Genomic DNA, 15,000 nt, shown 5'->3' with positions numbered 1-15,000 from the left:
TTACTTGTTACTAATTGTGCTGCCACGGTTAACGATCCAAAATAGATTGTGTACTACTCTTTGTATGTAGAGCCATAGTGTAATGCATGCCCAACCCAGTAGCAGGCCATTTGGGAGCACGAAGAGGGTATGAATGTAGCACATAAAAATTTATGGCCTAAGGAAATGTGCAAATCTCACATCAAAGACTACATCGGGCATGCTGCATTGACACACTGTAGTATGCTGGGCCTTAAAAACCAGAGGTCCATGCATCAGCATTTCATAGACATCCTCGACAAGATAACATCCTAAGAAGAGCTGATGAGCAGTAATCAGATTATCCCCTGAGAAAACAATTACAGCTGCCTTCTAACAGCCGAAGCTGTACTGTAAATATTGTCACTTAGAACACTCTCTAAATTCATCGAGTTGGATCCTTACCTCCTTCCATTGAGACGATGAATATGCGAATGAAAGGGGACCAGACAGCTTGCCCGTTCACAAAAAGTGGCTTAAGGGAACGAGAGTGGTTTCCCAGACCATGCAAGAGGTTAATGGTGACGTGTCTGTCTGTATGTGTGCCTAGGGCCAATCGACACAAAGTTGGAAACCCTTCTGTGTGGGCGTATGAAGTGGTTAGGGTAGCATAAGCATTCTGCCCAGATTGCTTAGCCACGAATGAGTAAGTTTAGGTGAGAATGCTGCAGTGATCGTTGTCTTTTCTTTTCTTGATGTTGAAAAAATGTACATGATATATGAACAATAACCATTTTACAAAACAGGCACACATACAATAAACAAGAGGACTTGGCGACCGCAAACATCACCCCAAATTCAAACACTTTTTGCCAGTCATTAGCCGTGCCTTCGGTGAAAATTCACAAAACAATTTTTTCTGTGATTCTGCTAACAGGAAAACAGGCTAAAACTATAACCTCCTTGTCGCAGGTAATCAACGTATATCACACACATACATATGTATGTATGCATGTATATATTTATAACAAAAAATAAACGAAATATTAAGATAAATTAGAGAAAATCTATCACATAATTGACGGAAAGGAACAATGCAAAATTTAAAAAAGATTTGAATGGCTGAGCGCTAATACGGTGAAAATTAATTAATGCACAATATAATTGCCAAAGACCCTGGCCTATTTGTCATAAGGTCGAGTATCCGCTTTACATCTAGACGCAAAGGACCTTGGATTAACAACACTGGAATTACTGCCCTTTCGTACTTAACCAATCGGATGTAAGGTCGTCCGAAGACAGGTGAGACGAAGTCACGCTCCTGACCATGTATGAGAAAAGGAAAAGAAAAATGATAATTGATATTGAAAGAGAAAGAGAGGAATGAGTAAAATGCGTAAGAGGATGATTCAAATAAGTTCTTGGACCACCAACGCCCAATCATGAATGTGTCGTTATGTTCATGGTATTTACCGTTACTTATGGTATTTACCGTTAAATGTTTGTCTTGATAAAAATAAGGCTTGTGACTTATGTTGCGGGGGAATTCCACGTTGTTTCCCAATAAAAAAATAAATAAAACGAAAAAAAAAAAAACAGAGAATCCTTTAACACTGAAAAGTTTATTGTCATTTCCTCATGAAGATGTGAAAGAAGTCAAAGATATTATTTACATCAACATAAAAATAGGAAATTCCAATGTAACGATAGTTTATTTTAAAGGTGATGCAAACATACACATAATTAAATGACATATCCAGACCATTTAAAATATTTGATAAAAGTGATTAAGTAGAAAAATAAATGATCTTTCGAGAGATGAAAACACAAAGAATTAAATAAAAGCCCCATAACCGATGTGAACAGTGATTTCAACTAAAAAGTTAAAGAAAGACAAACGGGAGATGGAGACCTGATAAAAAAGAGAAAATATGGACAAACAGCAGCCCACAAAGGTACTTTTATAGCTAGACCAATTAGTAGTTTTATTTACATTTTTTCATGTAACATGCTAGTCAATGCTAGGGGGAATAGTATGAAGTCATCAATAAGAGGTATCTAAGACCTCAGGGGATAATCTGGTGTTGGGATTCACAAAGTTATAAATGAAACTTCCTTCGGTGAAAAAGGAAACAGAAAGGGAAAATAAGAATAAGAAGACGAAAACCTGAGTGTGCTTCTGAGTGAATTTATAGATATCAAGTGAAATTAATAACAAGTAAAAAATGCGCTGAAGTTTCTTCGGCTCAATCGAGTTTTCTGTACAGCCGCTACAGCGTATAATCAAGGCCACCGAAAATAGAGCTATCTTTCTGTGGTCTTAGTATAATGCTGTATCACCCGTGGCCCATGAAACCGTGGTGGCCTATCCTATATCGTTGCCAGAAGCACAAGTATGGTTAACTTTAACCTTAAATAAAATAAAAACTACTGAGGCTACAGCGCTGCAATTTGGTATGTTTGATGATTGGGCGGTGGATGATCAACTTACCAGTTTTAGGCTCTCTAGCCTCGGTAGTTTTTAAGATCTGAGGGCGGACAGAAAAAGGGCGGACAGAATAAAGTGCGGATGGACAAACAAAGCCGGCACAATAGTTTTCTTTTACAGAAAACTGAAAAAAAGCTAGGGCTAGGAAAATACCAGTTATGATGGAATCACTGCAGAGATAATTTTAGTTGAAACTAAAATAACACTTGTGTAATAACTAGACTGTTTTGCAGAATATGGAATGAGGAAAGTTATAGCTAAGGGGCCGAAGACAGATGACGATTGAATATGTTTTACTATAGAGGCATTGCAGTTACGTCTGTTGTAATGGAAATATTCAGAATGCTTATTTTCAATGGGCTGGAGAAAGAACTTGATGACAAGATCAGAGATGAACAAGCTGGCATCAGAAAAGCCAGGAGTTCCGCAGAACAAATCCTTGTTATGGCATATTGTGCAGCAGTATATGGAATTTTAAACCACAAGCCTTGAATAGAGGTTAGAATTAAATGAAGAAACCGTTTCCTTCATACTGAGACTAAGCTAGGTACGACGGTGAGCGTGAGAGTAAGATTACCACTCAGCCCACCATGCTAATGTATTTATAAGAGCATGAATTCAAATGTAAACTACTATTTTGAAAAGTTACTTTATTTTGTTTTTCTTTTCAGCAAAGAAATGAATGGAATAAAAGAAATGAATGGAATAAGCAAGCATAAGGTGATTTTGGTCACAGGTGGGTCTGGCCTGGTGGGGCAAGCCATCAAGAAAGTATCTGAGGAAGAGAACCTTCCTGATGAGAAATGGATTTTCCTTGCCTCCAAAGATGCTGATCTGAGGTGAGTGATGATTATTATTATGTAAAAATATTATTTTTTCTGTCTAACAATCTTTTCTGTTGATGGCAGATCATAAATATACCGGGGTTTCTTTGTTTGTATTTATTCAACTGAATGTTTTGATTTAGTTAGTCATTACGTTTGCCCATCGCCTGTTGATAATTGAAATTCACATATTTTTATTTTTGCAAAAATTATGCCTGTGGAAAAATATTGATAAAAAAGTTGGTTGTTAATCTTCTCCTTCAGTGGGGCGACTCATCTCGCAAAGTCTCTTGCAGCGCAACGCTGATGGTAAATGTATCTCTGTCTACATGTGCACAGTGAAAGTGGTTTGATTCCATGGTCATTAATGCCAGGTTGATATTCAGCAACAGGGTTGGCAAAGGTGAAGATGACTCCTGTAAGCTGGTGAAGGAAGGGCGAGTATCCCCTTTAAATTCATTAATGTATGGAACTGTTAAGTATAAAGAACCCTTATTAGACTCATTGGTGGCAATTACTGGTGGTATCCAGATTCTCTTTCTGTAGCATTGTAGGATGATCGAGGATTCTTTAGTGTTCTGTTTTCTAGTTTCCCTAATATACCTGTCTCAATGTGTCATGATAACAATTCGGGGAGATGAGCGGCTATCATACAACATAGGAGTGAGGACACCTTCTTGTTTTGCATTAAAACTGGTAGATTGTGTTTCTTCTCTTTAGAGCATCTAAAGGAGGGCTGGATAACTTTTGTAATACAAATCAGTGCAACTTTCACTCGTATATGTTGCATAGGTGTTTTAATTAATGTTCCTCTGAGCCTGTTTCTCCTTCTGGGTATTGTTAGTGCCTTATCTTATTGCGAAAAAAAAGTCATCAGTTACTCTCCTTGTATAGTAATTATCTTGACCATTCAGTCCTGATCCATTTGACCTGCTCTTGGTTTCCTTATGGCATTCTCCTAGGTCGAGCGATGGGAGAAGTCCCAGACAGACATAGGTGTCCATGATGATACTTTTGAAGATTGCTGAATAAGCTCTGCCCATTGAGGCAGAGGCCATGGTCAATCGACTTGGTATAGACTGTAGTGAGTACCCTTATGAAGTTCGTATAACTTATACATCGACGAAAGAACAGTCCCCGAGGACCTTCCCATCCAGTTAATTTGGGAGTCATAAGCAACCTAAAAATTACATCTTAAGGTTTCAAAGAACTCAACATTCTGCCATGATAATTCTATTATAAATGTAAAGAAGGCACATGGGGTAGTTCTGGATGTGGGTGTGTATAGAAGCTACTGGTAGAGTAGGCTTTCTTTTTACAAGGCTTTCAACTTCATTCAGATGCCCTCTTCAAAAATGTTAACTTTCAGTATGTGGGCATTATCTAATTTATTAAATTTTCTTGTCTTTTATCCATCAACGCATTCGCAAAACATGATATTGCTCAAATCTGTTGATCATAAGACCAGCAGTTTGCCAGCAGTATACCCATAGGGATCTTTCCAGCAAAATAACTTATCAGCATCATCCATCTAGGGATCCAGAGGAAACCCGTGCTATCATGAAAGAATATAAACCGACTCACGTTGTCCATCTGGCTGCTATGGTTGGAGGATTATACAAACACCTGAGGGTTAACTGTGACTTTCTGGTGAGTTATGAATGCAGTTGAATTTTTATTAATTAGATGATAGTTAGATCAACATTTCACTATTAATGACTTTTATTCACTCACATGTCATTTCAAGTATTTTTGTAAATTTTTAATGTTAATGAAGAATTTTTTTAATAATTATCAAAGACATATGATGGGTTTTTTCTTTAATTTCGAATTTGTAGCTTGTTTTAAAATGCCAATTTTTAGTTTTAGTCAGAAACTGAAGACCAGGTTATGGGGGTTGTCCACCAGTTGGCTAGAACATGTTTCCTTATTAGTTTACCACGCTGTTAAGACTCCTGAGGTATTAAGGCACTATTTTCTGTTTGTGCCTTAGTTGTTGAGCTACATTTTTCTATAAAAAAAATATAGGGTAGCCATCGTTTCTCCTTCACAAGCTGAAACTATATAAAATGAAGCAAGCAAACACTTCTTTGTTTTCAAAAAGACGTTCAACGTCCGCATCAACGACAATGTCCTGGACTCATGTAAGGAGATGGGAGTGAAAAAGGTTGTCTCGTGCCTCTCCACCTGCATTTTTCCTGACAAGACAACTTACCCCATCGATGAAACAATGGTGAGAGACAACAAAATGAGTTATATAGTTTATGTGTGTTTTTATGTGTTTGATATGTCCTTCACACTTTCTACTGGCAAAATATGGATTTTCCTCTTATGGGGGTGTGCCATGCTTCTTTTAAAAGATGCAGTTATCATTAAGGAATGAATTCACCAGGCGGTTATTTAGTTTCACAGTTCTCCAAGTTTGGCAATCTGTCTCTTTGTTTCAAATCGACAGGCAATAATAATAATAATAATAATAATAATAATAATAATAATAATAATAATAATAATAATAATAATATCCTGTTATATATAGGATGGCAGCAGGATTCAAATTATTTTTTTATGGAATCTTCTCAGTTATATGTATAATTCTTCTATCCTACATTAATACTGAACAAGAATTTGGTACAGAGAAATACATCAGCAGCATGTTAACACCAGTGTTTATTCTCCATAGAACAGAGGAGTAGTGAAATACAGGGATGATCCTGTGAGTTGACCAGGAGACATTTTTCAGGTATTCCTTTCAATGATGGACTTTACGGCATGCTTATCTTCTTTATATTTATTGTGGAATACGCCTCTATAGAAGACTGTGATTTCATCAGGGGAGGCAGGGGAGGTTCTTGTTGGTAACATATATCCATAACTCTTCTGATGTGAGGTTCCTCCTGGTACCATCTATCCACATCACCATTTTTATGTCCATTGTTAATGAGAACAATGTGTTATATCCTTCCAGGAAGAGCACAGCGAGAGGGTTCTTTTGATGATGGCACTGACAGAAGATCATTTATATCTCTCAGAGCACTCACTCTCTCTATTCAGGCACATGCCCAGATTTGTTGGAGTTCTCTGCACCATTTCTTCAACAAGGATGTTAAGAAAGGGGAGGCAACAAACATTGCTGTATTCAGTTGTAAAATTGAGACAACTGCTAGCATGGAAGGAGTGTCTTGGGTGCACTATCTCATCTGGATTGTGGGCACAGACAAAGGTGTTGTCGATGTAAGCTTTCCTTTCCTGGTAAATAATCCCTGCTCAACTGTCCCTATATGAAAATTAACAGAGAGCATGAAGAGGGAGAGCCCTTCACTACCCCATCTACTTGGGTGTATATATAGCTTTTCTAGTACATATTTCTAGGAAAACTTGAAGAGCACGTTCCGGATGTTTAAGGATGGAGTGGTAGGGTCACTGGATGGATCCAAAATTATTTTACTTGTCTCATTGATGGGCACGTTTGCGAGGAGGAGCTGTTCGTTCACTGAGGAAATAACTCCTCTTAGAAAGAACTCTACTTCCACTGAGGTGATAACTCACCTGAGAAAGGGTTACTTTAAGGATTTCCAAGAACTCTGCAGAATACTTCAATTTGTAGTCATCAGGAACATAGGGTGTCAGGACGGTATTAAGACTCTTGGCAAGCTGGTGAGTCAGGGCAGGGATCTGGCAGATAGTGAGGTGTAGGGATGTTGCCCTGCTTGAGTATTTTCACATTCCCATATATAAAACAATGATAATAGCCACCCTCCTCCCCAACAATTGCTGGCAAGGGAGAGCATTAGAGGCAGCTTTGAACGTTATGATGATTCTGTTGGCCTCACACCTGATGTTGCTGATTGAGCTCTTGGTTATATATAAAAATTGTGTTGCCTGCCAGGATCTCATCTAGATTTTGGTAGCATTCCACAGTGCAGATGAGGACCCAAGTGGCAATCTTATACTCCAAGTAAATGGGAATGTCCTCATGTTCCCATAGTTCCTTGGCTGCTTTGCTCAGGCACTGTTCCTTCAGTAATTGCCATGTTTTGGTGAAAACCACTTACATCTTCATCCTCAATGAGGAGTTACCATTGAAAGCTGGACGAAATCTTGGTCAGTTTTCTGTGGAATTTCATCTGGAAGATGACTAGCACTGGGCTCTGTCTTAGTGTCGATGGAGAATTGCCGTGATAAATTTAAAACACTAGTTATAAATGCCTATGTTGGCTGCACCCTCTCCCACTGCTATCCTTTGAGTGCCACCTCCGAAAAACTTACGCACATAGCACAGATATTAGTTGACAACTGGTATTTGTAGCATTAGGTTACAATGGTGTCAAGGAACACTATTGATAGGTGGTACCAGCAGGAGAGCCTTGCCCTCCTGGAGGGTGCAAGACCATAAACCTGTCTTACAGAGAATTTGTGAATACTGTCTAAAAGAAGGATGAGGCAACACTGAAAAATTTTATTTGGTCTCATGTAACCTCTACTGAATTAGATGCAACAGTCGACCTCACAGTTTACTATAAGGATTTGAGAAGTACCTCAGGAAGAATAGCCCCATCATCAGCAGTGATCCCATGAAGAGGTGAAGAGTAGTCTATGCCACCATTCCTATATTGATATAACCATGACTTGTCTCTCCAAGATGATCACCTACATGAAGGGGCAGTATACCAACACTGCATGAGGGAACTTAGCAACAACCCCAACACAAGTGGATTGTGAGAGAGACTACAATCTTCAACGGCAACATGGACTACTGCTGCATCCACTACAAGGAGGCCCTTGCCATTATTTAGTGGAAATCCACAATCAGCATCCTGGGAGGCTCTACTTCTGACCACCATCAGGAGAACAAGGTAGAGCCCCTTAGGAAAACACCACAGCTGCCCTTCTCCTCGAGTGGCAAGCCAGTAAGCACAACCATCTGTAGGAAGCCAACCAGCACTTCCGTCACTCAATAGGACTCGCAGCCGATAGGAGAGATCTCTGGCTGGGAGATCCAATCAGAGTTTCGACCCTCTTCTTTGTAAACCAGTTTTTGCGTATAGATATACCACGTATGTATCCCTAGTGCCATTCACCCTTTGTAAATCGGAGTAATAAATGAACTTCGGTCAGTTGCTGAATGATTTACCAGCTTAAAATGAAAAACTGATATGCCAAGTCTTAGCTCAACGGCATGCAGACTGCTATTCTTTTCAATGAAGTATGTCTCAAATAGGGTCTTCTTCTAAGATTATTATTATTATTATTATTATTATTATTATTATTATTATTATTATTATTATTATTATTATTATTATTATTAGAGAGCTTGCATTCCCGTAGAACAAACCTAAATGGCTAATGATTTAATAAGCAAGCATCCACAGAACACAATCCAAAGTTATGTGGAAAAAGAAGAGATATAATAAATAACATCTCAAAAAAATGCATACAAAATCAAAAAAGCTAAAAAATCAACAAAAAGTACATAAAATTTTTAATGCAAAAATACACCGCATTTTAAGTGGTATTGCAACTTCTGCAACATCTGAGCATCAAATGGCACCTGAACTGGATATGGGAGTCGATACTTTTTGAAAGATACATCACTTGCTAACTCCAAAGTCATTGACGCCCACACACAGACAATTATGTATATGTACATACACACAAACACAGACACACAGACATGACATATATATAGTATTTATTTGTTTATTCATATTCTTTTCAGATTCACAACGGCCCACCTCATGACTCGAACTTCGGCTACAGCTATGCAAAAAGAATGATTGTGGTGATGAACAGAGCTTATAATATGCAGTATGGATGTCAGTTCACTTCTGTTATACCCACAAATATTTACGGGCCCTACGACAACTTCAGCGTCGAAGATGGTCATGTCATGCCCGGGTTAATTCACAAGGTAAATTAGATTGATTTCAAATGCATTGTTCTTGGTAATACTTACATACGCATATACATCAGCGAAGTTTGGCAGAAGCGGGTGTGACCTTCTTTGGGATGGGTGGCCACCAAAGAATGGCAGCATGGGGCAACAATTATGATGTGTCTCAGTCTCCTATCTTGCAGTCAGCAAACACACCATCTGCAAAATCAGTGAGGGTCAATGAATCTTCGGCCTGTGTTCCCTTGCAAATCTGCAGTCACCCCAGTTTGTAAGGGTTGTCACTTCCAGAACTCAGTGTCTGTCAAAGTTTCAGTTTAAAAACAAAATTAATGCTTTTGAAAACAACAAGAGCTACAACCAATAATATGTAAATAACGTCATCCATTCAAATGTGGTTTTGGGGAATCTATATACATTTACATAATCTTAATTTATGCCTAGTAATGCAGCATACAATCATGATCCTCCTAATTTCAAGGATGTGAGGATTTAGTTCAAATTCGATAATTATTAAATTTAAATTTTGTCTTGAAAGACGACGGTCTTGCGGCCTATACTTCACTGCATCTAATTGATTGTAAAGGTTGCACGTATGGAAAAATTTACAAATTTACAACTGTCCAAGTGCATCCATTTGAGAAGAATTGATTAGCATGCAGAACCCATTTAGGTGTCTTAATATATATTTATGTTAATATATATATATATATATATATATATATATATATATATATATATATATATATATATATATATATATATATATATAGCAATGGATACACCAGCAGGAAGTGCCATCTGCATATCAGTAACGACACCAAACCAAGGCCAAAACCCGGAACAGCATTTTACGCAACTTTATTGGGACATGTTTCGAGCAGTACTCTCACTCGTTATCAACCTACAAAATTAAAATGACTTTACAATTCTTATAATAAAATTGAAAATAATACAGCAAAATTACTATAAAAATTATGAGAATACGTTTAAAAGATGGCTAATCAAAATAAATAAACGAATGAAATAAAATAAAGCAAAATACAAAAATTTAAGTCACAAAAAAACAGAAGGTACAAAGGCACAAGAAACACACTAATCAATATTCAAACTAGTAAAACGCAGACTAAAAACACAAAAGTGAGGTTACAGCCACATTTCTAGCCAAGGAGGTTTTATCTTGATGGACTTGATGGAATATAGAACTTCTAAAATGTCGAGGTCTGTAGCAAACTGAGCAGTGGTTAAAACAGAATAATCATCAATATGTAAAGGATGACCAGTCTCCTCGCTCTGCTCTCTAATTGCATTGTAACTAGGCCTTGAAAGATAATTGCCTGTACGATATGACTTACCTACGTGTCCAAACCATCTCATCCAAGCTGATCTGGTAGTTTTTCCAACGTAAGTGGCATCACAACCACCACACTGCCATTTATATAAGCATGGGGTCCAGTATAGGACCATCTTTGGAAAATGCGTTTGTGTGTTTTATGGAGAAAACATGGTTAGACGATTGTCCTTAGATTTTAAGCCATTACTGTACAGAAGGTATGTTGAATATACTTTCTTAATTTTTAAGAGCCGCGACCAGAGTTCCCGTTTTTTGGAGTACCTTAACAGTAAGCACATTAGTATAGAATTTACCTGTGAAATCGAAAATAATCATACACTTGCTTTTCTAGAATTCTGGTAAAAAATCTTGATAATAAATTTCACACCTCAGTCTTTAGAGAGCCTGCTTTCACGGGTCTTATGTCTAAATTTCAATCAGCTACACCTTTGAAATATAAGATAAATTTGATATTGACGCAAGTAACCAGAGCATATAAAATTTGTTCTAGCTTTCTGAATTTGCATGAAGAATTGGAATTTCTAAGGTCACTTTTAAAAAACAATGGCTATCCGTTGAATTACGTAAATACATATATTGGTAAACAGCTTTCGAAATCATATGCGAACTAACAACCCGAAACTACAGCTAATGTAAAGAAACCTGTTATTTATTTACTTTTAACTTTTACTAGAACTCATAGTTACGATTTAAAAAAGTAATTAATTTCTATTGTGTCCACTGGTTACCCTCAGCGAGATATAAAAATGTATGTCACTTTGCAAAATGAATTAGGTAATTTCTTGAAAATTAAAGACCCTACACCAACAAGCCTTCGGTCCAATCTGATCTTTGAATGGCAGTGTGGTGGTTGTGATGCCACTTACGTTGGAAAAACTACCAGATCGGCTTGGATGAGATGGTTTGAACACCTAGGTATGCCATATCGTACAGGCAATTGTCTTTCAAGGCCTAGTTACAGTGCAATTAGAGAGAACAGCGAGGAGACTGGTCATCCTTTACATATTGATGATTTTTCTGTTTTAACCACTGCTCAGTTTGCTACAGACCTCGACATTTTAGAAGTTCTATACTCCATCAAGATAAAGCCTTCTTTGGCTAGAAATGCGGCTGTAACCTCACGTTTGTGTTTTTAGTCTGCGTTTTACTGGTTTGTATATTGATTAGTGTGTTTGTTGTGCCTTTGTACCTTCCGTTTTTGTATACTTAACTTTTTGTATTTTGCTTTATTTTATTTTATTCATTTATTTATTTTGATTAGCCATCTATTAAACGTATTCTTATAATTTTTATAGTAATTTTGCTGTATTGTTTTGAATTTCATTATAAGAATTGTAATGTCGTCATTTTAACTTTGTAGGTTGATAACGAGTGAGAGTACTGCTCGAAACATGTCCCAATAAAGTTGCGTAAAATGCTGTTCCGGGTTTTGGCCTTGTGTCCTTGTTGATGATATATATATATATATATATATATATATATATATATATATATATATATATATATATATATATATACAGTATGTGTATATATATATATATATATATATATATATATATATATATATATATATATATATATATATATATATATATATATATATATATATATATATATATATATATATATATATATATATATATATATATATATATATATATATATACATATATACTCTGAATGAAAACATCTGAGTAACTGGCACCCATTCCTCTCCAGGGCTACCTTGCGAAGCACAAAAACATCCCATTCACAGTCTGCGGAACAGGGACGCCTCGTAGACAGTTTATCTACTCTATTGATCTGGCGAAGCTCATCATGTGGACTTTGAGAGAGTATGATGAGATTGATCCAATAATTCTTTCAGGTGGGAATAACTGTTTATATCAGTAGTAATGATTTTACTTGTTGTACCAGTAATTGTAGATAGAGCTATTACCTAGTAGCCAAAAATAGCAGCTCAAATACCACAGTTCCTTTAAATAAAGTGTCAGTGAAAGGAAGGCTTCTTTTCATCATACTGGTTGTACAAGTAGTTGTAGCAATAGCTATTAATTAGCAGCCAAAAATATCCGCTCAAATACAAATTGTCATTCAAGGGTACGTTATTTAACACACCCAGTTACTCGGCATATTCATTCATAGCAAAAAGGAGACTATAGTAAAACCAAAATGACTACGAACATGTAGTACGTTTTCTGTGTTGCCGCTTTCCCCAGATTTGATTCATAAACCCTTGACGTAAGTTGGGATGTAATGTAGATGTGGCACAAAACACTGCCATATCTCCCTTATACGACGTAAAATGAGCGAAAGAACTGAGATTTGATGAGGAGTAAAGGATGATTTATAGTAAAAAAAAAGCTGCAGTAAATGAAGATCTGATATCATACATTCAACTGTTTTTATACCAGGGTAGGATAAGGATGATTTAGTTTCTAAATGAATTATACAAATGCCCAATATCTAGCCCAAACTCACCGATGAAAATAAATGATACAATGTGAAAAAAAACTGTTATTGGCTCCTCAAAAATTGTAAATTAAGTCGGCCTTGTCCCGGGACGGTCTCTTTCTTCTGAAAAGATAAGTAGAATTTTATGACCGGATTAACTGTAGTCGGATTATAAGTCCGGAAAAAGCTTGGCAACGTAGCTAATGACAGCCATGTTCGTAGTCATTTTGATTTTACTGTAGTACTTATTTTTGACATATATGTGACCTGATCTGGATGGGTGATCACTGAAAACGAAATGCCACTGGCACTCCTCCCCTCATAACACCTCTATTGAGTTGTACAGGGCATTGGCAACAATAACCCAACATTCTAAGGAGTCTGGTGTGATCTGCAGTGGTTACTGAGTTAAAGACAAACCGTTTTATTCTACTTCCAGTTGACAAGGAAGACGAGGTGTCAATCCAAGAGATAGCTGAGATGGTCAAAGAGTCCTTCGACCTCAAGGACGAGGTCCAATACGACTCTTCGAAATCCGACGGTCAGATCAAGAAGACGGCAAGCAACGATAAGCTGAGGAAGTATTTACCGGACTTCAAGTTCACGCCGCTTCGTAAGGGGATCAAGGAAACAGCAGACTGGCTGGAGGCTAACTATGAAACCGCAAGAAAATAGTTCCTGAAAATTCCAATCTTATTTTTGGAGTTTTAGAGGGCAGCCACCTTTACTTGCTATAAAAACGCTTATGCAGAACGCCAATGATACTAGATTGTTGTAGATTCTTATTTATCTAATGTATTGTATCAGAATTTTATTGAATGCTTTCGGTCATATATTCTTCCATTATAAATAATTACCACCATGACAACACATTGTTGTGAACTCTTATTTATCTAATACAGTGTATCAGAATAATATTGTATGCTATGGGGCATGCATTACTGCATTGTAAATACTTAATATATCATGACGTAAAATTTTTTGTAATTTAAGCAACCAAAACTATTGATTTTACCTGAGGTGATGAAGTACTTACGCTACCCTGTAACACCGGATAATTTAATATTAATTCACTCAATCAATATGCTACTCTTGACACCTTTGTAGACAACACAAAGTTTGGAACTTTTTAAGGATGCGTTCGTTGAAGAACTTGTCATTGTGGCAGTTGTGCAAATATTTGAATATTATCCACAGTCGTAAATAAACTTCCGCTGCTTACGAAAATGGTGTTACATACAGGCTTGAATCTAAAGTTACGATAGCTTGAGTTACTTTAAGTTACCTTGCTTCCCTTCACTTCCAAAACTCACTAAATCTAATTTACCTCTGACAAGATTATATACATATTGAGTCGTCTATTTGTTTATTTTTGTATCTGGCTGTTAATTTCTTTGTTTGAAGAATTTTACAAAATTTTACATGGATGTTTTAAAGAAATTCATCAAAATCCGGGTCTTGTGACAGGAATCGAGAAATTAACTTCTATGAGATATATGTACGTAACATTTTGGAGAGGAAGGACCCTTAGGGAGTCGAAATGCTTAGCTTGATAGAGGCTAGAATTCTCTGAACGTTCTTGTTGTGCGATGTGGTTGTTATAAACAAACATGTGACATTAAAGTGTATTAAGAAACACGTTACATAAATGGCTCGTCTTATTTATGATTCCTTTTTGTTGTCCAAAAAACCGTGAAGGGAGGGTTTACATGAAAACCTGCCAGATGGAATGCAGTAAGAAATTAAGCATGAATAGGTTTACAGAGACCCGATTACATGTCCAGTCCTGTTCAAGGGAAATGTGATGACTGTCGCCTTTAAAAAAAATCACTAAATTAATTTGCACACGTCTTTGTACACTATCAGTGTTTAGCAGTGTCTAAGTAATAGGTCAAAAATAACGTGAAAAAAGACAAAAAGTTCAGAATACTTGTGAACAGGTCCATTTGGCACTTCACTTTACTTAAGTAGTACTGATGTTCCTTCCAACACCGACCGCCTCAGTAGAGACGTGGAACAGTTGACTAACCAT

The 15,000-nt window shown here is 36.8% G+C and overlaps 1 protein-coding gene across 1 annotated transcript in view; it reads left to right on the top strand.

The window, feature by feature from the left end:
- LOC136834500 (GDP-L-fucose synthase-like) overlaps nt 1-14,637 on the top strand; it is a 23,355-nt gene extending 8,718 nt beyond the window's left edge. Inside the window, exons 2-7 of the mRNA XM_067097096.1 lie at nt 3,118-3,285; nt 4,806-4,920; nt 5,375-5,503; nt 8,987-9,178; nt 12,234-12,381; nt 13,408-14,637. Of these exons, the coding sequence (XP_066953197.1) occupies nt 3,125-3,285; nt 4,806-4,920; nt 5,375-5,503; nt 8,987-9,178; nt 12,234-12,381; nt 13,408-13,643 (981 nt within the window). The 5' untranslated portion in view covers nt 3,118-3,124 and the 3' untranslated portion in view covers nt 13,644-14,637. The remainder of the gene's footprint in view (nt 1-3,117; nt 3,286-4,805; nt 4,921-5,374; nt 5,504-8,986; nt 9,179-12,233; nt 12,382-13,407) is intronic.
- Nucleotides 14,638-15,000: the final 363 nt, after the last annotated feature.

The sequence above is a fragment of the Macrobrachium rosenbergii genome, chromosome 54 (assembly GCF_040412425.1).
Source record: "Macrobrachium rosenbergii isolate ZJJX-2024 chromosome 54, ASM4041242v1, whole genome shotgun sequence".
NCBI classification, from domain to species: Eukaryota; Metazoa; Arthropoda; class Malacostraca; order Decapoda; family Palaemonidae; genus Macrobrachium; species Macrobrachium rosenbergii.
Note: the sequence above shows the minus strand (reverse complement) of the source record. Positions and strands in the feature narration are given on the sequence as shown.